This window comes from Drosophila tropicalis, unplaced genomic scaffold, assembly GCF_018151085.1.
Source record: "Drosophila tropicalis isolate 14030-0801.00 unplaced genomic scaffold, ASM1815108v1 contig_593, whole genome shotgun sequence".
Taxonomy (NCBI): Eukaryota; Metazoa; Arthropoda; class Insecta; order Diptera; family Drosophilidae; genus Drosophila; species Drosophila tropicalis.
Window position 1 is genome coordinate 13,144,580 of NW_027173070.1, and position 23,955 is coordinate 13,168,534.

The 23,955-nt window shown below is 37.4% G+C and overlaps 6 protein-coding genes across 10 annotated transcripts in view; 3 read left to right on the forward strand and 3 right to left on the reverse strand.

The window, feature by feature from the left end:
- Sema2a (Semaphorin 2a) overlaps positions 1–5,958 on the reverse strand; it is a 123,587-nt gene extending 117,629 nt beyond the window's left edge. The window contains exon 1 of the mRNA XM_068288875.1: positions 5,922–5,958. Within this exon, the coding sequence (XP_068144976.1) occupies positions 5,922–5,943 (22 nt within the window). The 5' untranslated portion in view covers positions 5,944–5,958. The remainder of the gene's footprint in view (positions 1–5,921) is intronic.
- The window catches only part of Sema2b (Semaphorin 2b), a 139,435-nt gene that overhangs the window by 80,237 nt on the left and 35,243 nt on the right, over positions 1–23,955 (reverse strand). Inside the window, exons 3-16 of one of the 4 annotated variants that reach the window (XM_068288883.1) lie at positions 18,506–18,593; positions 17,212–17,263; positions 15,995–16,063; positions 15,589–15,696; positions 15,288–15,425; positions 14,524–14,656; positions 14,030–14,386; positions 12,582–12,810; positions 11,602–12,105; positions 10,760–10,912; positions 10,389–10,497; positions 10,078–10,174; positions 9,816–9,955; positions 8,460–9,244 (exon numbers count right to left, since the gene is read on the reverse strand). In XM_068288883.1, coding sequence (XP_068144984.1) covers positions 10,085–10,174; positions 10,389–10,497; positions 10,760–10,912; positions 11,602–12,105; positions 12,582–12,810; positions 14,030–14,386; positions 14,524–14,656; positions 15,288–15,425; positions 15,589–15,696; positions 15,995–16,063; positions 17,212–17,263; positions 18,506–18,593 — 2,030 coding nt within the window. In that variant the 3' untranslated portion in view covers positions 8,460–9,244; positions 9,816–9,955; positions 10,078–10,084. Of the gene's footprint in view, positions 1–5,921; positions 5,960–8,459; positions 9,245–9,815; positions 9,956–10,077; positions 10,175–10,388; positions 10,498–10,759; positions 10,913–11,601; positions 12,106–12,581; positions 12,811–14,029; positions 14,387–14,523; positions 14,657–15,287; positions 15,426–15,588; positions 15,700–15,994; positions 16,064–17,211; positions 17,264–18,505; positions 18,594–23,955 lie in introns of those variants that run through there. The other 3 variants (XM_068288880.1, XM_068288882.1, XM_068288881.1) reach the window with 3 other exon arrangements.
- On the forward strand, positions 83–1,213 carry Parp16 (Poly(ADP-ribose) polymerase 16). Its single transcript, XM_068290169.1, has one exon. The coding sequence runs from the start codon at positions 169–171 to the stop codon at positions 1,177–1,179; it is 1,011 nt and encodes a 336-aa protein (XP_068146270.1). The 5' UTR covers positions 83–168; the 3' UTR covers positions 1,180–1,213.
- Positions 676–2,939, reverse strand: LOC137576843 (protein no-on-transient A-like). Its single transcript, XM_068290168.1, has one exon. The coding sequence runs from the start codon at positions 2,818–2,820 to the stop codon at positions 1,252–1,254; it is 1,569 nt and encodes a 522-aa protein (XP_068146269.1). The 5' UTR covers positions 2,821–2,939; the 3' UTR covers positions 676–1,251.
- LOC137577794 (NADP-dependent malic enzyme-like) lies at positions 19,474–21,477 on the forward strand. The gene is made up of 4 exons (XM_068291341.1): positions 19,474–19,602; positions 19,663–19,750; positions 19,805–21,004; positions 21,058–21,477. The coding sequence occupies exons 1-4, from the start codon at positions 19,559–19,561 to the stop codon at positions 21,475–21,477; spliced, it is 1,752 nt and encodes a 583-aa protein (XP_068147442.1). The 5' UTR covers positions 19,474–19,558.
- Positions 21,556–23,510, forward strand: LOC137577795 (NADP-dependent malic enzyme-like). 2 transcript variants are annotated; one of them, XM_068291343.1, is made up of 4 exons: positions 21,556–21,685; positions 21,749–22,945; positions 23,008–23,302; positions 23,356–23,510. In XM_068291343.1, exons 2-4 carry the CDS (start codon positions 21,764–21,766, stop codon positions 23,481–23,483), a joined length of 1,605 nt encoding a protein of 534 aa, XP_068147444.1. In that variant the 5' UTR covers positions 21,556–21,685; positions 21,749–21,763; the 3' UTR covers positions 23,484–23,510. The 2 variants fall into 2 exon arrangements, with proteins under 2 accessions (XP_068147444.1, XP_068147443.1); XM_068291342.1 differs by having other exon boundaries at positions 21,556–21,678.

Sequence of the window (23,955 nt, forward strand, 5' to 3'; positions counted from 1 at the left end):
AATAACTAAAGATCTGATGTTAAGCAAAAACCTTTTCGCCATAATTTAGTAGGCTAATCACAAGTTGTTAAAATATCAAACATTTTTTCATCATTCCAAAATTTTTAATGCTACAAATGCAAACAATTTTTTGCTCATTAATTTTGGCTGAATAAAAATTATAACGTTATGAATTTGACAAATTTGCAAATGAATGATAAAGATAAAGATGACAAAGATGATGGGACTAGGGGAAGAAGGAAAATGCTGCAACAAGTATTTAAACGTTTACAGTCCGATCTTTTGGCCTGTGATGCCCAATGGACGCTCTTCGTGGCGGCAGCCCATAGTTATCTCTATGAACGTTTAGTATTGCCCTTTCCTAAGGACTTTGTAACCAATACCCGGAAACTAAAGATTGAGTTAATATGTGAGACAATTGCAGAAGTGCCACGTTTGGAATATGTGCTGGAACAACTAAATTTGGGTCTTTCGAAATGTTTTTCCACGCAGGCTGTCAAACTGTTGCACACAGTTCTAGTGAAACATAGGGATCGTATGGCCTTGAGCACTTTGAGACCATGCGAATTTTCGGAGTTATATGAACATCTGCAAATGCCGGCACCCAAAAACTCACCGACCCAGATTTTCGAGGTTATGGCCAGTGGCAAGGACTATGCACAGTTGAGGGCGAGTCATTCATATCCTGTCCGATTGGGTTTCTATGGTGGAAAGTTAGATGAGTTGTACACTATTCTAATAGCTGGTACTGTGCCAAATGAGCATGAACCTCTAATGCTCACAACCGATATAGATGAGGCCTTGGCCATGAGTCCAGCTGCAGCTGGTTGGGGTGGTTCGAGATGTGGTTCTGTTCTGCGTTCAGTAGCCGTTGTGGAATTCATTAATATGCCCCCGCATGTGACTGTAGTTAAGGACAATCGTCATGTGCTGATCAAAAGTTCAAGCTGTATGCAAATATCCTATTTATTAATCTATGGTCAGAGTTGCGATGCCTACGAGCGGTCGATGGAGCAGCCCTACAAACGTCTGCTCAGATGGGCAGAAGCTAATCAAGATGTCCTTTTAATGAGTCTGTGTGTATTGGGCTTGTCGATTGTCTCACGAACAGGAGGTGGATATTTGCGAAGTTTTGCCGAAACAGGATTTCATTTTTTTAAGAGAAACTTACTCAAATAAGTTTGCAATTAAATTAAAAAAGAATGTGAACTAAGTTAAGGGATTTTATTTATCAAACAAGTTGGCTTCGTTTCAAAAAGAAGTATCTAGGGTATTCGATGGCTCATCCCTGTCATTTTGTGGAGCAGAGTCGTCCTCTTGATTGCCGAAAACATCAAAAGGAGTCGAATTGAAGACAATATCACCGTAATGATCACCCTCCTGTCGATAACGCTGCATTTCGTTCCCCTGGCGGACAATCCGATTTTGGATTTCATGGCCATATGCAGCGTTCTTGTTTAGATCCAGCAGCGGCTCCTTGTTCTCACCACGAAACCCACGATCGAATCGGAAGCGACCTCCGTCGGGTTCGTTGCTATAATCGATGTCATCCGGCTGATAAAAGTGTCCCCGACGCTGCCTACGCAAGCCATTTGGAGGGACCTCGTCTTCAGCTCGCTTCTTGTGCATTTCCCAATACAATCTTTGACGCTCTTGCATTAGTTCACGTTGACGTAGCTCCTCACGCAAACGATCAGTTTCACGTTCATTGCGTATATACTCCAGTTGAGCCCTTAGTTTGTCCTCTTCTTTTCGGAGTTTCCGCTTGAGTTCTTCCTGCTTCATTTTGAATTCACTGTGTAATATTTTATACCTGCCCCCATAGTCATGCTCAAACGAATTAACTTCGGCGAAACGCGGACCAACACTGCGTTCTGCAATGTAATCTGGCATCTTCTTATTAAGAGATTTCTCGGACAATCCACCAATATTATCGATAAATTCCAATGGTTCCACCACGCAAGGCTGCAGCGATGCTGTCAAAAAGAAGCATTTCTCCTGGCACATCCGTAGACACATGTTGGCCGACGAGTTTCTGGCAAAATCAACGAAACCCTCACCCAGTGACTTGCCCCGATCATCCACTTTGACAGTGGCCCGTTCAATCGATCCAAAGATCTCGAACGATTTGTAAAGCAACTCATTGGTAACGAAAGCATTGAGATTACTCACACGCACCGAAGTTGCTTTGGGGGCAAAGCTAACGCGCAACTGGCGTCCATTATACATGCTTCCATCCAGAGCCCGTTTGGCTTTGACCGCATTATCGTAGAAGTCGAGTCTCAGAAAGGTAAAATTTTTTTTAGAATTACTGAATATGTCATCGATCTCACCGAATGGTTTAAACAATTCACGCATGTCACTTTCACGTGTGTTTGGACCCATATTGCCTATATAGAGACGACTGCGACCACTGAATTTGACTTCCTGGGTCTCAATAGGCTCTAGTTCCAGAGTTGGCTCCGATAGTTGGCGTAGCTTTTGGACAAAATTCTGACTTGTCCAAAAATGCCCATTATTATGATGACCACTATATACAGACGCTTGCGGATTCTCATGACCAAAATTGCCAGCGTTGTTATCTAGAGTATGTGGATAACCATTCATTCTATACTGCTTTCCACCAGCATCACCAGCACCACCACCACCACCATCAGCACCGCCATAATAACGTTTTCGATTGCGTGGTGTTTCACCACGGAAGTCATCAGAGTTCATCTTTTCGCCGCCGCCACCTTCCTTATTAGAGTGCCCTTCCTCCTGTGCTACACCTTCATCGGTTAAGTCAATAGAATCGTCCTGTTCCAAATAGTCAGACATTTCAAAAAAAAAAATTCAGTCTCAATTGTAGTTTCCAGTTCCAGCACAACCTTCTGTCCGAACGTAAATAGAAAAGTGAAATAGCAAACTGAATTTATTGACTCGTCCAATTGACAAACGAAATACGCAGCTTACTGCGATGGGGTTGTTTTTAATGTGACCAGATACAGTTATTTGGCAATAAAATCAGTGTAGAAAAACATAAAATTTGCAAGTGTTGAAAACTAAGATTTGAGTAATTTGCAAAAAATATCTCTTGGAAGAGAAAAATTACATGGAAATTTCAAACAAATACATTAAAGGTAACTTTTAAATCTTTGAACAATCATAACTTTTTCTAATTGAAAGATCAAAAGCAATTAAAAAATAAAGTTTAATATAACTATATAACTTTTTATCAACTTCTTTCTTTTTTTTTTTTAATGTTCCCACCCGTTTTGTTAATCAATTAATTTTTTTGGGTTGTTTGAAGGCAAACCCATGGGATAGTTAGGACTGTTGGCCCTTCGTCCCGCCCATTTAACCACCCACCAACGAGTGTCGCCTCCTGCTGATGTTGCTGCCGCTAAGACCCCATAAATAACAACAATTTAGCATTTACAAGTGACGCAGTAAAAAATTTATATGCTCTCGCACATTTTCAATTTTCTGCAATTTTTCTAGCAATTGTGTGAAATTCCTTGCGGCCATTGGGCAGAGGCAGTCAGATGATGGCAGTCGGTGAGGGCACAGGGATGAGAGAGAGAGAGAGAAAACGTTGCATGCAGCAGGCAGGACATGGACATAGACAGATTTGTGTATGTGCGAGCCAAAACCCACATACACACATACACACACACATACAGAACACACTCTCCTTCTCCAACTCGAACTGGATGGCATTATGGGCTAGCTAGATGGCTGGCTGGCTGGCTGGCTGGCTGCTGGCTGTTGGCTGGACACTTTTAAGGGGCGGACAATTTAGTGACTAGATTTTTTTATGGCGACCTCAACTATGTATAGCAAGGGTGTGTGTGTGTGTGTGTATATTTCTTTACCATTTTTTTCTTATTTTAACTTTTCTTTTACATATGCTCGTCTCGTTGCTGTTACAAGTTATGCATGGAATTTTCAGCTGCTGCTGCTGCTGCTGCTTTTACTTGGCCATGGTCAAGCACATTTCTGGCATTTGATAGCATAGCTTGTCCAGGAATTTTTCATTCAACAATATTTCATTGAATTTACATGCCCAATGTGCAGTAGAGTAAGTGTTGCAATTACCTTGACTCCTCCATTTCCTAACACCCAACCCTCTTGCCACTCTCCATTTATATTCGTGGCAGCTTGCCCCCTTTCCATATTCCGATATAACCATTAATAAACGCACAGGCACTTCAAAAGTTGGCTCTGTCACATAAAATTCAATTTAGTGGCAACAAAAGAAGACACCAACAAAAAAAAAAAGAAAAGGCCAGCAACCCCTCGACATTGAGCTTAGCAGAGATGCACATTAGCATGAGAGGAGTTACAGGTTACGCACTTTATGCCCCCCAAAAGAAACTCGAAAACTGAAACTGAAATCAAAATAAATGTCAACGCGTTGCCCGTCAAGGACCAAGCGACATTTCGCCCTTTTCATCGTGAGCATTTGCTTTTGGGGGTCGTAGTTTGATTCTTTTTTTTTGCCGACTTCCTTAATGACACTGCGCCCAGCAAACACGTTGCTGGTAATGACAATGCTGATGATGATGATGATGTAGATGATCAAGAGAAGTCAGGGACGCAGACATTAGGGCTCCCCTAGTCGTTGTGATTATTTCTGCGAGGTCTAGACAATTTATTTGCCTTTCACTTTAGTTGAGTTTAGAAGTAACACAACAATTTTTACCAGGCATCTAAAAATAACATCCCTTTTTCTCATCAACTACGCCCATGTGTACGTTTCAATACATCCCCTCTGCTGATGCAATTTAAGACTTTTCTTTGTTCATTTTGTTAATCTGGCAAAAATTGATAAGGTGTGAAATTTCTGATTTTATTTTCTGCCTTCTGAGCCGTCAAGGAAAATGTTTTTCTTTCTTTTCTTTTCTTATTCATTCAATTCGCCTCCCCACCCCCCTTGTTTGCCACAATTTCTCAAGTTAAGGTGGCTGTCGGTGGGTAGAAATTTTGTTGTGCCAAAAACTTGGAAAAGAAAACAAAAAGAGAAGAGGCTAACTTTTCCTGCATCGAAGTTTATATACCCTTGTAATGCGGGATGTTTTCAAATCGTTAATCAAAATCTTTAAGTTTTTACCTATTTACTTATGTTATTAGACTATTTTAATCAGATTTGTAAGATATTTCTGAATAATGCAGGCTTTTCGATTAATGATTTTAGATTTGACTTTCAAAAGCAAAATTTTAACCCTTAACCTTAGAAGTTAACTATTAACTAAACCAAAGGATGTTTCATTAAAATAAAATTTACGCTATTGCTTTAAGGACTTAAGCTTGAAGATTATTTATAGAATATAAACAGATTCATATAATTCAACATTAATGTTGAAATATTCACACAAGTTATAGCATGAATCTAATCAAAACATGTCCCTAACTTAAAACGTTTCTAGAAACCGGTTTAAACGAATTCATGATTCAAAAGGAAAAAGAAAAATGTCCATTGGCTAAATTTCTATCGTTTTTAAACTCCTTTATTGATTCTATAAAGTGCTCTTAGCTGTTGCAAGTTAAAAATACGTTGAATACTTTTTATTTCACCTACATGTTATATTAATCCGATCGGATTAATTGTCAAACTTCAACTAATTTATACAGTAAAAAGCTCTAATACCAAGTTTTATTTCAATCAGTTAATTACAAACGGAAGGACAGACGAGCATGGCTATATCGATTCAGATTCCCACTCTGATCAAAAATATATGTACAAATATAGTTTAAGGGATTATCAAAATCTTCTTCACAGAAGGTTTTACAAACATCTGAACAATTTTATAGTACCCTAGTACAAGAGTATAAAAAGAAAATAAAATCTCCGGAAAAAGCAATCTTAAAATATCTTAGGTATTTATGATAATATATGTAGATATAGATAGATATATATATAGAATACTTTCACTTACTTGATGTATGAGGTTTTAGCATTGACTTTCTTGTTGCCCTGAGAAGAAAATACGAAAGTTTTTGTTTTACTTATTAAGAAATCTTATCACATTTATTTACTGCATTTTTTTTTTGTTTTCATTTCTTGTTAAATGTTTACAACTAATTTGTTTTGTTTTGTTTAATTCTTTATAATATTTATAAGTATTATACTGAAATTGTTTGTTTTCGATTTGAATTTAGCTCATGGGATTTCGATCATCGTTTATGATTTTATAGACAGAAAACTGTATGTAAGAATGAATTTTGTTTATTCTATAGATGTATGTATGTTTGTGTGTGTGTGTGTGTGTGTGGTTGGTTGTAATCTAAGTAATTTATATCGATAATCGAATGTATTGTTTAAGCGCAAATTGTTTGTTGTTGTTTTTTATTGAATACTTTTTGTAAAATTTTGTATGTAGTAATATGCGGCCGCAAATATTGCATAGTTTAAATACTTTTTACAACAAATTCCATTTCAATCTATACTCTCTGAATTGAGAGATTTATCCATTTAATGCATTTACTGACTGACTTTTACAATTTAAGTTACTTTAGGGGTTTGTATTTTGTTTGTTTTTTTTTTCTTCTAGATTTATATATATATATATATTTATGTTTATATATATGTATATATATAAGTAATTTGTGTTTGTAATTTCTTTATTTACTCAACATCATGTGATTGTCATACAAAACATTTCACATAATTCATTTAAATTATTTACAATAAAACTAAAAACCAAAATCAAGGACTAAGCAAAAAGCAAAAATGCAGATATATTATTTAAGAGTTAGAAGCTCAGAGCATTTTAGTTGTATGTATATGTAGCTGAAGAATACTCACACATACCTACATACATACATATCTATTGTATTGTATGCATGACAAAACAGGGTGCTTCTCTTTGTGTCATTTAAAGGACTAGTGAAGTTTTGGACAAGGTTTCTTATTGATTTAGTCCGACACAATCAATTGAACTCACTTTATATTTCAATGACACATTAAAAAGACACCCTGTAAATGTAAATTTGTTTCTCGTGATTTTTACAAGGGCAAAAAGGGGTTGACTTTAGTTGGATTTGGTTTTTGGGGTTAGAGGAAATCTTTGTTTTTAGAAAAATATCTTGTATGTATCTTGGTATTATTACTGTTCATAGAATGAGAGTGAGAAGCGTTTAGTTTTTCCTTAGTTTTTCATTTTTGCATTTTTACTTTTCATTTCTTTATCCATTTTTTTTTTTTTTTTTGGTAATGGCAGTATTTATAGGAGATTATTTTGGAATATTAAATGCTTTAGGTTTTTATATTCGTTTTCTGCTTTAACATTACTAAAAAATGTATTTTGCCACACCAACTTAACACTAACTAACTAAGCTAAATGGGTTAATTTTAAGATTTTAAATTTAATTCAATTTAAGTTTACTTTTTATTTGTTTCTTTAGATGAGCATGTTGGTCTCAAATGCAGTAACTTTATGTAGTTTTACACACATACATGCACATATATGTATGTATGTATATTGTATATATATATTTATATTGCTTATCGTAACATCAGGCCAATAAAACGCACACAATCTATACAATATGCGTAGCTGCTTTAGCCGATAAAAAAACATAAACCAAAAAACATACACAATACAAAAGCTAAAAACTAAAAGATTTCATTTATCGGTAAACTTAGAGCTAAGAATTTGGTTCTATATACAATTTAACTGTACAACATGAAAGGCTCGAATGGGCAGTTACGAAATTTTAGAAGATATTTTGCTTTTGATTGGCTTTGAAATAGGCAAATAATTCTAGCCTCAGTTCTGGCCATAACTTTGGCATTTGATAATTTTCGGATTTGTTGTTTCTATGCTATGTATATAGAGCCCTTTACATAGATATTTAAGGAGTTTATCCTAAAAGTGTCATTCAGAACTTTAAAGTAAAGCCTTTTTACTAGTTTGGATAGACCCAGAGACTCGACAGTTAAATAAACAGACGGACAGTAGGCGGATGTACATACATAGGTACGTAAAATAAGATAAAGTTGCCCCTTTAAGTATGCAATGGCCTCGAAATGCTTTTCTTGTTTTCGAAAAATTTATAAATTTTCAGATGCCTTGTAACTTAGAACTTGTTTATTAACATTTTTTTCACTGATAGTTAGTTTTTATTCACAGGACATTATAAAATTATTTTAAATGTCTTAAAAAGGGAATTATTTGACTGCTTATTGCATACTTTAGGGAGCAAATTTGACTTATTTTACATAGCTAGATGTACTAAAGGAGAAAGCCAAACAAATAAACGGACAGACAATTAAGGAGACAAATTGTTAAAAGAAAAAGTCTATTAAGGACATCAAATTTCATTAAGACCTGAAACTAATCCAAGACCAGAATCAGTTTAAACTGAAGAGATTTCATTAAAGAGTTCAGAAGAGTTGGAATTTTAAAATTTTAAAAAAGACTCTCACATGTTGTAAAGTTTTTAAAAATTTTGCTTGTAATGTGCGCTTTGATTTTTTATCTATTTTTTTTTTTTTTTGTTTGTTTTTTGTTTGACTTTTAATTAAATTTTGGTTCCATACAACTATATTTGAGTAGCTTTATATTTTTGTATATATATATATATATATATAACTATTTGTATTACTAGTTTAATTAAACAAATATTGCTAGTTTATAATACAAATTCGTTTAAGATCTCATTTCCTTCATTATTTTCCCCACATAAATCAAATGGCCAAGCGTTTTACGAAATGCAAAATATAAGAAAAGCCTAAATAATATATACGATTTCGATCGATCGATCGATTTCATCGATCTCATTTAGGTGGTTATTGAATTTACTTTTCGTTTATCTTCATTTTGTTTTGTTATTTTTTTTTATTTTTTATTTTTTTGCTTAGGCATAGAAATAGAGATTCTCTGTTTGTTTTGTTTTTGTTTTGTTGTAAAACCGTATTTTTTCCATTTTTTTTGTTTTTGCTTCAGTTGTGGCAGGATCCTTTTGATAGTAACTTTTATCGTTAAACTTTCGCTTCTACACTTTTGTTTAGATAGTTGATTGAATGGAAATTAAATTATATTTTTGTGTATGTGTGAGTGAGTATAAACGCAAAAGCATGACCAAAAATTTGTTGATGATTTGTTTGAATTTTGTAAATAAAAAAAAAAATAAAACAAAAATCGACCAAAAAAAAAAAACAAATGAAATTATATATATTGGGAAATATTGTCCGTTAAAAAGCTTAAAAAATTTCAGTCTTTGTAGTTGAATGCTCGGCTCCTCTTGTTAATGCTTTCTAAAAAAACACACACAACAAAAAAACAACAAATTTTAAATTGTATAATAGAAATGGAAACGGAGATAAAAAGGGAAAAAGTTAAGTTAAGTGATTTATTTTGTTTTTATTTTTAATATTTTAAGTGTGTCTTATTAAACAACGAGACTGAAGTATTCTTATTCATTTATGCACTACATTCATGTGTGTGTTTTGTTTTGTTTAAAAACGGTGTGAGAAGTTATCTGCTTCTGTCAGCTACTTTAGCTTCTATTATTTGGGACTCGCAAGACACTCCAAGTGGCTCCATATCATGCGCTGTTTAATGTAAATTTCATCTTGGGCAAACAATCATCTCGAGTCTTTATAAATTTTATCTGTTAGCAGCAGTTCAAGTGTGCTTGTATCTCAATTTTCATATATCCTAGCATACTTTTCAGGGCGCAGTGCTATAAATATCCTTACAAGAAACAATGTCACTTTTTTGAACATTTTTCGAAGCAAACTTCAAGAAGATTCAGTCTCGTTTTTTAATATATCCACTTAAAATTGTACAAGCATAGAAATTGATAATAGCAATTTAGCAACTTACTTTGAACTAGAAACTTTAGAAGCTAGTCAAAATGGTAAGCACAACAAACACATAAATATACAATTGCTGATAATAGCAGCAGCAATAAGAATGGAGACTCATGCCCCCCGCCGACAAGAACTCAAAGCTGTACAAGTACTCTGAGCAAAAACCAGCAGCAGCACAAAGAAAAGGATGAAATGGATAGGATATAAGTACAGACTCGTATATGGAGTTTGGAGAGACTAGAGATTAAATATCATTTGTTTTGCGATTTACTCACTTCGAGGTCAGACCAAGGCATCGTTACTGAAGACATCATTGACATGCTTGCCATTGGGACTGAGAGGACCATTTTTATTATCCTTTAGACCGCATTGCTAAAAATGTATACGTAAAATAAAATCCATAATTAGCCATCAAGTTTTAATTACACAAGCGAAAAATCAAAAAGCTTCGACATAGCCGGCAGCTGTTGTCAAATAAATTAAAATTTAATTAAAACAATAAACAGCACCTGCTGCTTGAAGGACGAAAAAAAAAAAAAAAAAAAACAATATGCTTCTTGCTAATTAAGGCTAATTAAATTCTTACCTCCTGTTTGGCCTGCCATTGCTTCATGGCCGATTTATATTTCTCAAACTCATTGCACCAATGTGAGTAGATCTTTTGATAGTCCTGCTTTTGTGAAGGCGGCGAACATCTACAACGGAAACAGGGGAAAAACCGAAAGTTATTGACTTGTCCTTGGTCTTTACACACCCAAACGCATATGCTACGGAAATTAATCTCTCACATACAGTTTTTCAAACGAAAATTTTCATTTCTGCAAAACTTTTCTAATTGCATGGCGGAAATTTTGCCGACGCCTGCAGCTGGCAAATTTAATTGCTCCATGTCCAATCTTTCCATTCACACCCCGTAGCTTCATTCTTTTCTTTGGTCGCCCTCATCCCTCCACTCACCTGTGAGCATCCACTGTAACGCCATAGCTGCAAAGAAGAGTGCCATCCAGGTAGCTATCATAGCGTCCGCCATCGCCCTCATTTACAGCCAACAAGACAAGGCCGCCCTCATTGGTCTCAATGTATTTGGTGGGTGTGTAGCGTACCTCATAGCTAAAAGAGATGAGAAGAGCAACAAGGAGAATAAGTGGTAAGAGGAGATAAAGAGATTTTCTATGTATTTTCATTTTACTGTCGCCAAAAACGCACAATAAAAATCAATATAAAGTGTGTGTGGGAGAATATATTTTGGAAGAAGCGGAGTTTTAGGTTGGTCGGGGGGAAATGGAGTCTGTAGTGGATGAGCAAAACTTTGCTTCTCCCTCGGAAACTTTTTCCATTACTAGCGCATCGTCAAATAAGCGTAAAAACGCCAGAAAGCAGAGCTTCAACATTTTAAAGTGTCAATTTACCGCAGTATTGGCAAAGCAACGCGACGCCAAAACGTTAAGTGAGATGAAGTGAAGTCTTTTTGGGCTTACACACACGCACATAGATACATATTACCTAATAGCGATGGCAGATCTATGCAAACCTATCGAAAAGGAATCGAAAAGAAATCGTTGAAAGGTTGAATATCATTTGATAAGTTAACCTTCTAAGGAAATAGAAGGCTTCCGAATGATTTAAAAAGCGGTCAGTATTTAGGATTATCGATATATGGTTTGACTCTTTAAGACGTTTTAGAGTGTTAACGATGGACACAGAAATAAACTGGCAGTGTCTAACATGACAAGTTAAAAGTTTTGTGTTCAATCTCATTTTGTAAGTACATTTTCCATTATATTTTCATTTTTACTTACCGTCCCTTCTCGGTGGAATGATGATACCAACGTGTTTGCTTTTTACGCAACACTTCGGGCATCTTGACAAAACATGATAAATGCAACGTTTGGCCATACGATGAGGTAACACGTTTACGCAACACACTCGTGTCACATATACCCGATGTCTCATTGGCCACATCTTGCAAGAGTCCAAGTTGATATGGCCGACAGGCATTGACTTCCTTGTCCCAACCGCAATATGGATCCGCCACACAGCGGAAGCAGCTGTCATAACGTCGTGCACACATGGCTATATCAATTTGCTTCACCTGATGATCGGTGGCTATGTACAGGGAGCCGGTTTTCTGACTCAATGTCATCTCACGTATGGGCTCATTATGATTTGAGGCATCAAATATGTCAACCAAATTCGAATGTCTTTGGCCATAGTGCATGAATTGTACAATTTTGTAGATTTGTCCCAGACTCGTTGATACAAAGTAGACAAGAAACTCTTGGTTTAGTTTATCAATGCGTATCCTTGAACGAAAGAAATAAAGACAAAAAAGAAATAAAAATAGGTTGAATGTGAAACTCTGTGGCAAGTTTTTCTCGCTTTATATTTTTCTTTGGTTTTCGTTTTCTTTTTTTTTTTTTTTTTTGTGCTAAACAAGGCATTTAAAGAGGAAAGCATTGCCTCAAGAGAATTGTTCACAAGTTCCGGCCAAGTTATGCCAGCGTTTTGCTTGAGTTTTTTCCTCTTCTTTTTTCTTGCTTCTACTCTTTTTTGTTTTCTTTTTTGTATTTTTCTTACTTTTTTTCGCTTTGCTGACTTTTGCCACCGCGAACAAACTTTACAAATGTCAACACAAAACGCCAGGGTACATTTATACTGTACATACACACACACACACATAAACATTGATATATCGCTTGTGTGTGTATGTGAATATAAGTATGGCTGTTTGCCAGCAGTTGTAACTGCTGCTAATGAATACATTTTATACTCTACTTACTTGTCGACCACCAGACGGGTCAGTATAATGTCGCGTTTAAAGAAGACCGGATTGCCAAATTCATGATCGACCGCCTTATCCATTAGCGGATGTTTACGTATGAAATTCAACACCGAATCCGGCAGTGTGGCGGTATCGTTGTGGCATGTACCCGGACGTGGCTCCGGCACTTTAGAGTTCAGTACGGGCAGCCAGGCGCTGTTCGATGTGGCTTGTTCCTTGAATTTGCCTGTACAACGGAAAACGAGAGAAAGACACAGAAAGAGAGAATTGTGAGTGAGTGCATAAAACTACTGCGCTCAGATGTATGCTACATTTAATTTATGTGCATCCATGTGACTGCAGTGTGAGTGTGTGTTTAAGTGTGTTGTGGTTGACCATAAATTATGTATGTACGTACAGCTGACGCGCTGATTTGTGGAGCACAACTACTCTAATTACACTTGCACAAATAAAAATAAGATAAAATCTGATTGTGTGTAAGCGATAGAGAAAGACACAATTGACTGAATGTCTTTATATGCTTAATGTTTCTATAACTAGCAAATTACTCATAGTAATAGTAGATTTTCACCTAAAACAGTAAATAACAGGACTTTATATATGGTAAACTAAGGAAAATCCTTTAGGTTTATAATAAACTTATCCATAACTTGAAGACAATTTCATAACACTGTATCCCATTTTATGTCAAGCATCACAAGTGGTTAGGGTATCAAAAAGAGCTCCAGAGAGATTATCGAGTGAGCTTTAAGTGTTGGCCTGGCATAATCATTTGTTTGCCATAATTAATTGCTGTGGCTTTCAGCCATTGCTTGCTGGTTTTTTTTTTTTCCCCTTATTTTTTGTTGCTCTCTCAGTTTTGTTGGCGCTTTCAACTCAGCATCATGCCCGCAAAACTTTTCGTAATGAATTTTAAGTGTATGCCAGATTTTTTTTTCTTTCACAATTTTTTGTAAAACAACATTTTTTTTGGCCGTCTGTCAGACTTGGCAGCGCCAGCGCATGCATACCAAGGCAAAACATTATGGTGTTAATGAACTTTTCAACTTTTCACTATTTGCTTTCGCTCGATGTTTTCTTAATTTTTTCTTGATTTTTGTGTGGGCATTTCCTTAAAGAGTTTTAAAAGGCTGGCCTGGCCTATAAAGCGGCCACAGCAGGCCCATCAATTCCATGCGCACCATTTAATGCTCAAATTCCTAGCTGAGCTCACCTGCTCGCTGAGGAGAGCAGCAGCAGCAGCAACAAAATGCTGGTCCGTATGTACGTAAAAATACCGCCGCAGAGAATTATGGCCAAGGCAATAAATCTAGCGCACACACACACACAGAAACCCTGCATACATCTCCTCCCCCACTATCGGCCACTAGCACAGTCGTGACTCCACTTGTCCTCATCACCATTACCCTTACCCTTATCCCGTAAGCCAAACCAATTCCACTCACCTTCGAAGGCTGCATTGATATCTCGTATATCGTAACTGCATACAGCGGAACCAATCAGTCCATTTGTATTCGTTGTAAATGTTGCATAGAATTTTGTATCATCGTTGGGCATTTTGTATACGGATTGTATTTCATTGAAATAGAATGGGAATTCACTTGATATGCTGCAATTCATGCGTGCCTTCAAATAGGTGGCCCAATTTTGGCTGATCATGTATTTGCCACCGCGGTCATTCTTGCAAACACGTGCCACACGGGAGTAAACAGCTTTTCCGCAATTGATATACTCCACGGCATGTTCGCGAAAGAAGAAGTAAACATAGTCACCAATGTCAAAAGAGCCCACAAAGTTTGGTTCTACAATTAAAAAGAGGTATTCATGAGCATTGTATTGAATATGTCTCCGTCTTAGTTAGTCCACAAAAACGTTTAAGAACGATTAAAGTTAATTGCTAGCAATTTCATTACAAGTTATTATATCGTTTAATACTTACTATCTAGTAATTTGGAGTCATATTTAACGGTGCGCTTAAAATTGGCCTCCTTGCGGCCATTTGTCAAGTTGTACAAATCCGAGCGGAATATAACCGAATCAGCCTTGGTGAATTCGGCATTGGTGCCAGCATACTAAAAGGGGAGAGAAAAACCATATAAGAAATACAAGGATAACACAAAATATTTGCACAAAAAATTGACAAATTGAGAAACAGAAAGAAGAGAATGAGGCGGCATAAGTAGTAGTAGTAGAGGAGCTGGAACAAAATGCGAAAGTGGTAGGCAACGTATGCCTAAGAAAGGCCCAAATACAAGGCACGCACACAATTACGCATAAAGTGTACGCACGTGCTTCAGTTTCAAGTTGTTTGTATGTATTATATAGGATACTCTCTTGGTATGTGTGTATGAGTGTGTGTGTGTGTTTGTCCCTCACTCTAATTTAATTTCAGTTGCTGCTTTATTGCTCTACTCTTTTTAAATTTTTCCCTAGCTGAAGGAACTTTTCCTTCTTTGCAACTTCCTACTTTGCGCTGAGGCACTTCCCCCTACCACCCCCTACCCGACGACTCTCGGGTGGCTCTGTGCCTTTACTTTTGTAATTTTATTACAATTGACATTTTTCGCTTTTCTTGTCTTGCTTTCTCTTGCTCTCTCTCTCTCTCTCTCTCATCATCTCTCTTTCTTTCTGTGTGTCTTTCTGTTCCATTTTTCTTCGTTTTGCTTTTTATTTTTGTTCTTTTGCTAAAGGAAAAACTCTTACCAGGGCAGGCAAACCAAAGGGATTTCCGTTTTCCACATAGACAGCGGTTGAGTTGTCAGCAGGATCGTAGGGACACTTGCCAATACCCAGACCAATGCCAGGCACGTACTGGGATCTGGGTAAATGTGTTAAGTTTGCCTAAGGGCAACGAGTAAACCAAACCAAAAAAAAAAATAAAAGAGAAAAAAAGCTTATTAGTTCACTTTAATTTCAACATTCATTTTTCTCCTTCTTCTAATTTTCAACTGAAACCCTTTAAAAAAAGAAGGCAAATCATATTTATATATATGTATGTACTCACATTTATCACATAGTCCTTGGGATTGTGGGCATTGGTTCCACACACATAAAGTCGTTGACCATTGAAATTCATGGGCTGGATAACACGTATGTGATTGCGGCATTCCACCTTCTTAATTGTGCGCCAAATAATAAAAGTGTGTAAATAATTTGTTAAACAATTGAGATTGTGTGTATGTGTGTGTGTGTATATGTCATTGTAATTGTATTAGAGGGATGACAAAATAAATAAATAGCAAGAGGGCTTTGCATGAGTTTCATTAAATTTTGTTAAAAGGTTTCAAATTTTGGCATAATTTTGTTTTGTTGGAAGTTTTATGGATTAAAAATGCATATACATATGTATGTATGTATGTGTGTTTGTGTGGGTGTATTGGTGTGTGTAAATCTCTATGTGGTATACGCACCTCTCTTTTGCCTTTAGACACACAATTGAGTATATCTGAGCCAGTGGGTTCCAATATTAAAACATCGCGCTAATATAAAAAAAAAAAAAAAAACAAACATAGAAAATTTATCAAAATTGATTTTTATGGGCTTTAAATTTTTATATATATTTTTTCTGCCGTCTGTGAATTGTACGTGCAGCAAGAGCAAGTTGTTCTCTTTTTTTTGTGGTTTTTCATTATATTTCGTTTTTGTATTTGCCTCACGTTAAGCATTTGTTTATTTAATTCGATTTTCCAATTGCCATAATAATAAGAGAACCAAAAATTGTCGCACGTTTTTTTTGCTTCATGAATGTAATACTTAAACATATTCACATATATATTTGAACGAGAGTTAACCAAGAAGATTTGGAAGTTTTAAGGAGTCGAATTATCGTTTTATCGACTACTCTAATTAAACTATCTGTAAGTTCTTTAAAGTCATTAAAGGCAAGCCAATGTGTCTCGTCTAAACATTTTAAAGTATTTATTTCTTTGTTTTCATCTTGAAATCATTTAGAAAAGTAGCTCAAAATATCGATATATTGATTCCATTTACTTATACTTATTGAATGAACCTCGTTTCTATATATATATATATATATATAAATCAGTAGAGTTGGCTGTGTGTAAAGAGAGATAAAAAATCACTCTCATCAAGCTCAAGCTCAATTTTCCGTTTTGCTTTCTGCTTGGACACAATATCCTGCCGCAATGTCAGCTTGTCCTGCCAGGCAGCCAGCCAGCCAGCCCCCAGCCTGCCATCCTGCACTTTAAAGTGCTACTTGAAAACGCACAAATAATTGCTGTTAAAAGCATTTGCTGCTCCTTAGATAAGGCAGCAGCATAAGGACGAAAGGCAAAAAGGGGTAAACGGTGAAGTGTGCAAAGGGCATGAAAATGGTTTGTCCAATGAACTTGAAATGGCAACGGATATTTGATAGCTAAAGAGAAGAAGAAAATTCAAAGTGCAATGAAAGTGCAATTGCAATTGCATCTGACAGGATATGGACAGGGGACATAGACATTTTCTTGAATGCTCAAACGAAAGAAAGAATGTTGAATTATTAGAATGTTAATGGGGGGCTAAAAGGTATGAAAACATGACAAATCTTACTATCTTCTCCATGAAAAACTTGGTCTGATTTAAGATTGAAAACTTATAGACTATTTATAATAGATTTCGTTTGACTTACCTCACAAATCGATTGACTTATATTACGCAGATTCAGTCGAAATATGCGATCCCTGCAAGAAGAGAAACAAAAAAAAAAGGAAAAAGAAATGTTAAATAAATGAGTTAGCAGACAAGAAATGTTAAGTACAGATTTGAAGATGGATATGGATGACACTGACACTTGGAGCTAATCCCAAACTCGTGCCTTGACACACGATAAGTTAATGCCGCCCACCCACTCCCACACCACCAACATTACGATAAGTTGTAGGTTGTGACATAAGGGCAACTTCGTCTTCTTTCTCATTTCATGGCAGACTCATTGACATTTTTGAAAAATTGTTTTGTTTCAGCACAGACACAGGTTTGAAGATACTTTTTCCGGTTGGAGAGAAGTAAAGGGAGGTCGTGACACTAGCACCTGCTGCGTCTTCTGTTTCGTCGCTTATTGCAATCACTGTGTAGGCCTTTGTGATTGATTGATATGGAATATTGAAATAGAAAGTCAGTCACAATATTGCCAGAGAACTTTAACCACTTGTAGTAACTTTAACCCAAAAACCTCCAAAACCAAAAACCCCAAGATGGGACATGAGGGGGTGGCGTATGTTTTATGGAGTTGCCAGCACTGAAAGACAGAAGATCGAGTTGAGGCCACTCATCTGCCTCACCTCGTTGCCTCTGTTGTCAGAAACCATTAATCTTCATTTCCATTTTGGCCGCTTCGGCTGCTGCAGCTGTGGCGGCAAAAAGCGCCGCTCGAGTCAAGTGGTAATTTTGGTTACTTTGTTTGGCAGCTTTTAGGCTACCGTATTTTTTGATGGGATAGGATGAGACGGGTAGGGGCGTGGCCACCCCATTTTCAACCGCAACAGCCGTTAAAATGCGGCCATGTTCAACTTGCCACAGACAAATGAGCAGCAGACGAGCAGCGGCAGCGAGTAGAGAGAGAAAGCTCGTTGTCAAAAACCTCAGACTCAGTCTCAGTGTCTTCTCCTACCGAACCGAAGGCATTAATTCATAATTATGTATGCCGACAGTGTAGCCACTGGGTTTGAAAAATGAAATATGCAGGCACTAAAATGCGTTGCGGGCAACCCTCCAAGCCCATCCCCCCCCAAAGTGGCAGCAGTCGGTAGGTGGATCCCCGGAAGTTCACACAGTCAGAAACCGGAACTTTATAATTATGGGAACGTAGCAGGAGAGAGTGGGTCGGGTCGGGTCGTTTGTTGAGTTATGGCTATCCACAAGTTAGTCGTCATAGTTTTAGTTTTCTTTCTTGCTGTATTAGTTATCTAAATGATGCTACTTACATGGCACCCACATAAAGCGCATTGTTACGCTCATCCATATAGAAAGTTTTATAATGCAATGGTCCGCAACTAAAGTCCTTGACATGTTCTGCAAAGAAGAAGAAGAAGAAACAACAATATAGTGTAAATGTGGTAGTGAAAATCTAGTTAATTAAAGCTTAAACACAACTGTTAATGCCAGCTTGCATACATCACATCTCTCTCTCTCTCTCTCAAAAAAAAAAACTAATTAAACTATTATAATTTAGCCTCCCTCCAAAAAATACACACACAAAGTTAATTTATGTGTAAACAAAAGGCGCCCCCCAAAAGTGTCACGTAGTCAATGTCACGTTTCATCTGCCCTTCCCTAGCGCCCTCCAGTTGAGAGAGTTCGACGCTGTCATTAACAAAAGCAAAATGAAGCCAAAAAAAAAAAAAAAAAGAAAACCATTGAGGCATTTAGCTGCAAAAATTCTCTTTTTGGTCTTACATTAAGTTGTCAACCAATTAGTACACAAAGTCAAAAGACTACTAATGTTGTCCAACAAATCCTTTGAGTCATTTTGTGACGTAGATAATGAAGGCACAGAATATAAAAAATAAAAATAGCAGCAACAACAATGGCCAAGGACCAACAAAACATGATTGTTAACTTGATGGCCAACCTCACTCTGTGATTTGCATAATGATAATATTTTACGAATGAGCTAAAGGACAGTTGAAAAGTTAGAAATGTGCCGAACCACTTGACCCTTATTGCCTTTACTGTTTAAATTGTTAAGACCTACAACCATTTAATGAAATTTAAACCAACAAAGAGGGAAAATGGAAAATTTTAAATAAAAGAAGTAAGAAGAAGAGCAATTACCAAGAGCTGTCTTTGAACTGATTCCAGCTTAGACTCATACTTGCTGGATAACGAGTCTTTAGTGATTTTTGATTTTGTTTATGAACATCAGAGTAATATATGCCTCGATATTTTTCGTTTGCCTGAATTATCCATCTAGCCTTTGCTAACATGTCATTCAAATTATTTTGTTTCGAAATTTATGCTTGGTATTGCTTTTAGAGATGATTTGTGGTAAATTTCTAGGTATATGTCAGAGAAGGGCCTGGTAAGTTTCCGTTTTCAATCTGCCGAACAAGGATTACTAACGTTTTTAGACCACATTTAGCTCCAATGTACAGAATCCGTCACTTCATATACATGCAGATAATGTGAAACCTTCAGTGAACGCAGTGCTCGATCCCAAATATAATAAGGTAAGTCAACTTTTGAAGGGACCATAGATGCAGACGAAAAATTTTGCCTTTTAGGGTTTTGGCTTTAATATAGAAGAGCGTCAACGTTTGGGTGTCCATGGGCTGTTTCCCTATACCTTTCAGACCTTGGAAGAACAGGTCGTTTCTGTGTTATCAAACTTTAGAGGACGCAAAACTAATCTCAGCCGTTATCGTTATTTACGCTCGCTGCGGCGTCTTCATGAGCGATTGTTTTTTCGATTTATAAGCGAATGCATCAACGAGGTATTGCCTATTATCTATACACCAACAGTAGCCGAGGCTTGTCTTGTATTTGGCACGATTTTTCGCAATCCCATGGGCGTGTTTATCAACAAATTCGATCGTGGTCACATCAAAGATGTTCTAGCCAATTGGCCGGAGAAGGATGTACGCATCATTGTCGTGACGGATGGCGAGAGAATTCTCGGCCTAGGCGATTTGGGTGCCAATGGCATGGGTATATCGGTGGGTAAATTGGAATTGTATACAGCTTTGGGTCGCATAGATCCACAATACACACTGCCCGTCACCCTCGATGTGGGCACTAATAATGAGGAGCTTCTGAATGATCCGTTATACATAGGAATCCGTGAGAAACGTTTGACTGGCAAAGAATATGAAGATTTTGTGGATGAGTTTATAGATGCAGTTACCGAAACATGGGGTCACAAGACTCTTGTACATTTCGAAGATTTCTCCACAGTCAACGCATTTCGTTTTTTGGACAAATATCAAAAGTGTTATACTTTTATTAACGATGATATACAGGGGACAGCGGCGACTGTATTATCAGGCTTCTTGGTTATCGAGAAAATAACTAAAAAGCCGCTCAATGAGCATGTCTTTTTGTTTGCCGGAGCTGGCAGTGCCTCGACTGGTACAGCAAATCTTCTGGTAAAAGAACTAACTAAACGTGGATTCGATGAAGCTGAAGCTGTGAAAAATATTTATTTAGCTGATGAGAAAGGTTTGGTCACCAAAGAACGACCTAATATGCTAGACAGACTGAAGCCTTTGGCCAAAGATACATCGGAGGCTATCAAAAGTGTTGCAGAATGTGTTGAAAAGCTCAAACCTTCCATATTAGTTGGAGCCACGGGCGTTGGTGGTGTTTTTACGGAGCAGATATTGCAAAATATGGCTAAAAACCATGAAAAGCCAGGCATTATAGCACTCTCGAATCCCACCGATAAATCAGAATGTACTGCCGAGCAGGCCTATATGCATACAGAGGTAAGTTTCAAGTATTACAAGGTAATCTATTAATGATTCATGTTTATATTAAGGGTCGTGCCATATTTTCTTCTGGATCACCATTCCCACCTGTGGTTATTAATGGCAAACGTAGAGTTACGGGTCTTGCCAATAATTGTTTTATTTTTCCGGGTGTGGGTCTAGCTGCTCTATGCAGCAATCCCCATTATATGCCCGACGAGGTTTATCTTGTGGCAGCTCATACCATGGCTAATTCAATATCTGATGAGTCTCTAGAGAGTGGCAGCATTTATCCATCTATTCAAGATGCTTCCGATTTGGCTTTCAATATAGGAGTAAACGTTGCTAAATACTTGTTTAAGGCCGGTCTATCCGATGCCGATCCTAAGCCAAAGGATATATGTGAATGTGTTAAGAACCAACTGTATCCAACTATTTATGGGTCCTCATTGACACCGACTTGGCCATATCCCAATTTGAAGAAAAACTAAAAATTGATTTATCTGTCAAAGAAATAGATTCAAAAGTATTCGGATTTTTCTAAAATTTCCTTTTGTTATTTGCTAAACATGAAGTGCATTAAGGTATCAAGGTTCCTGGGCCTAAGAAGTAATATTAAATTCTTAAGATTTTCCCATGATATGGTGGTGCGACCCAAAATGCATGTTGTTACCGGCGAACGCTTCAATAAGGTGAGAGGTGAGTCTTAGTCATAGTCCGCACACACAAAGTTATAAAATATCTCTGGCTTTTTGTTGGCAGGGCCTAGCTTTTACCATGGAAGAGCGTCAAATTTTGGGCATTCATGGCTTATGGCCTTGCTCCTATCGAAACATACATGATCAACTCTATGCGGTGATGGCAAATTTCGATGCTCGAAGTGATAATATTGGTCGGTTTACATATCTCTTGTCTCTGAGTCGACGCCATCAACGACTGTTCTTTCGTTTTTTGAGGGAACATCTGGAGAAGGTATTGCCCATAGTGTATACTCCGACGGTGGCCGATGTTGTAAATACCTATGGCCTGTTGTTTCGTGACCCCACGGGTCTATATGTGACCATTTTCGATCGTGGTCATATAATAGATATTTTGAAAAATTGGCGAGAAGAAGAGCGAGTTAGAGCAGTGTGTGTTTCGGATGGCGGTCGGGTCTTAGGTCTCGGCGATATGGGAGCCAGCTGTATGGGCATATGTGTGGGTAAAATGGCTTTATATACGGCTCTTGCTGGTGTGCCACCAAATCAATTGCTTCCCATTGCCTTGGATGTGGGCACCGACAATGAGGAATTGCTAAATGATCCGCTTTATGTGGGAGCCAGAATTAAACGTGTTCATGGTGATGAGTACGAGGAGTTTGTACAGGAGTTTGTTGACTCTGTCCTGGAATGCTTCGGTCCTGACACTTGTATTCACTTCGAGGACTTTGCTACGCCAAATGCGTTCAAATTCTTGGATAAGTATCAGCGATCATTTTGCTGTTTCAACGATGATATTCAGGGTACTGGAGCAATGGGCCTTGCTGGATTTTTGAATGTGGAGCGTGTTACACAACGTAAATTGGAGGATCATGTTTTTCTCTTCGCTGGCATTGGCAGCGCCTGTTTGGGTTTAGCGAATATGCTATTGAGTGAATTGCAGCGACGTGGTATGAAGCAAGAGGATGCATGTCAAAATATTTACATGATAAATGAACATGGCTTGCTGAACGATGCTTTGACCGGCTGCCTTAATGAGGCAAGAAAGTTTGCCAAGTCACTGGACTGTGCGAAACTTGATAAAGCGGTGGACCAGTTAAAGCCATCGATTTTAATCGGAGGATCATCAGTTCGAGGCCTGTTTACAGAGGAAGTTTTGCGTTCAATGGCCAAGTATAATGAGAGGCCAGCAATATTTGCCCTATCCAATCCTACCAGCAAGGCAGAATGCACTGCAGAACAGGCCTATCAATATACTGAGGTAAAGACTGAGAGCAAAAGTAGTATATGAAATTTCTATCTTTTGCTCTCTCTCTTTTTCAGGGTCGTGCCATCTTTTGCGGTGGTTCCCCGTTTCCACCCGTAACTTTTAATGGCAAACGTTTGCAACCTGGTCAAGCCAACAATAGTCTCATCTATCCGGGCTTAGCTTTGGGTGCTATTACCGCCCGTGCTAGGTATTTACCTAATGAGGTATTTTCAGTCGCTGCCACAACGATAGCTAACTTGGTATCGGAGGAGAATATCAGCTCCGGGAATATGTATCCCTCTGTGAAAAACGCCCATTATGTTTCATTTCATGTTGGCGTAAGTGTGGCCAAATATCTAATTGAAAATGGTAAGTGAATAGAAAACAATCAAGGCCATAAATTGTCTAAGATATGTTTTTAGACATCTCCAATTTACGTCCAATACCGGAAAACATCTGCGATTATATGAAGAATTGTCAATATAGTCTAGATTATGGTAAGGCCTTGCCGTATACCTGGACATTTCCACATTTTCCTGTATCGTATTAGTAGTAAATAAAAATTTAAAGTAATGAATACTAACTTGAAAAGTCATTTTGGGGTTAAGTTGGATGCAAAAACCAGTTAAGAATTTTCGTAAAAATTCACTCGAAAAAAAGGAGGGTCAACATATTTTTAGGAGACTTGAATGGTTGTACAAAGTGACAGGCAAAATGCTGAGGCATTTTAACGTCATTATTGTCTGTCAACGCGACACAGTGACATATGTGTGTGTGTGTGTGCGTGTGTTTGAATGTGTGGGTTCTCCTATATAATGCTGTTTTGCATATCAAATAGAGGGAAATGTCTGCTCACCAAAAATGTCAATCAATTTTTTTTTCTTTTCTTTTTAACACGCATATTTGTTTTCAGAGTGTGTGTGTGTGTGTGTGTCTGTGTGTGAGTGAGTGAGGACGTGCATGCATTAAAAAGCAATTGGTGTTAAAAGAGCAGTCAGCCAGCAGTTCGCACACACACCAAC

Bases quoted from the DNA above. Each gene is read 5' to 3' on its own strand.
- LOC137577794 (XM_068291341.1), top strand. From the start codon at position 19,559: ATGATTTGTGGTAAATTTCTAGGTATATGTCAGAGAAGGGCCTG. The intron at 19,751-19,804 runs GTAAGTCAACTT...TTTGCCTTTTAG, and splicing joins TCGATCCCAAATATAATAAG to GGTTTTGGCTTTAATATAGA. The intron at 21,005-21,057 runs GTAAGTTTCAAG...GTTTATATTAAG, and splicing joins AGGCCTATATGCATACAGAG to GGTCGTGCCATATTTTCTTC.
- LOC137576843 (XM_068290168.1), bottom strand. From the start codon at position 2,820: ATGTCTGACTATTTGGAACAGGACGATTCTATTGACTTAACCGATGAA.
- LOC137577795 (XM_068291342.1), top strand. From the start codon at position 21,556: ATGAAGTGCATTAAGGTATCAAGGTTCCTGGGCCTAAGAAGTAATATT. The intron at 21,679-21,748 runs GTGAGAGGTGAG...TTTTGTTGGCAG, and splicing joins CCGGCGAACGCTTCAATAAG to GGCCTAGCTTTTACCATGGA. The intron at 22,946-23,007 runs GTAAAGACTGAG...TCTCTTTTTCAG, and splicing joins AGGCCTATCAATATACTGAG to GGTCGTGCCATCTTTTGCGG.
- Parp16 (XM_068290169.1), top strand. From the start codon at position 169: ATGAATTTGACAAATTTGCAAATGAATGATAAAGATAAAGATGACAAA.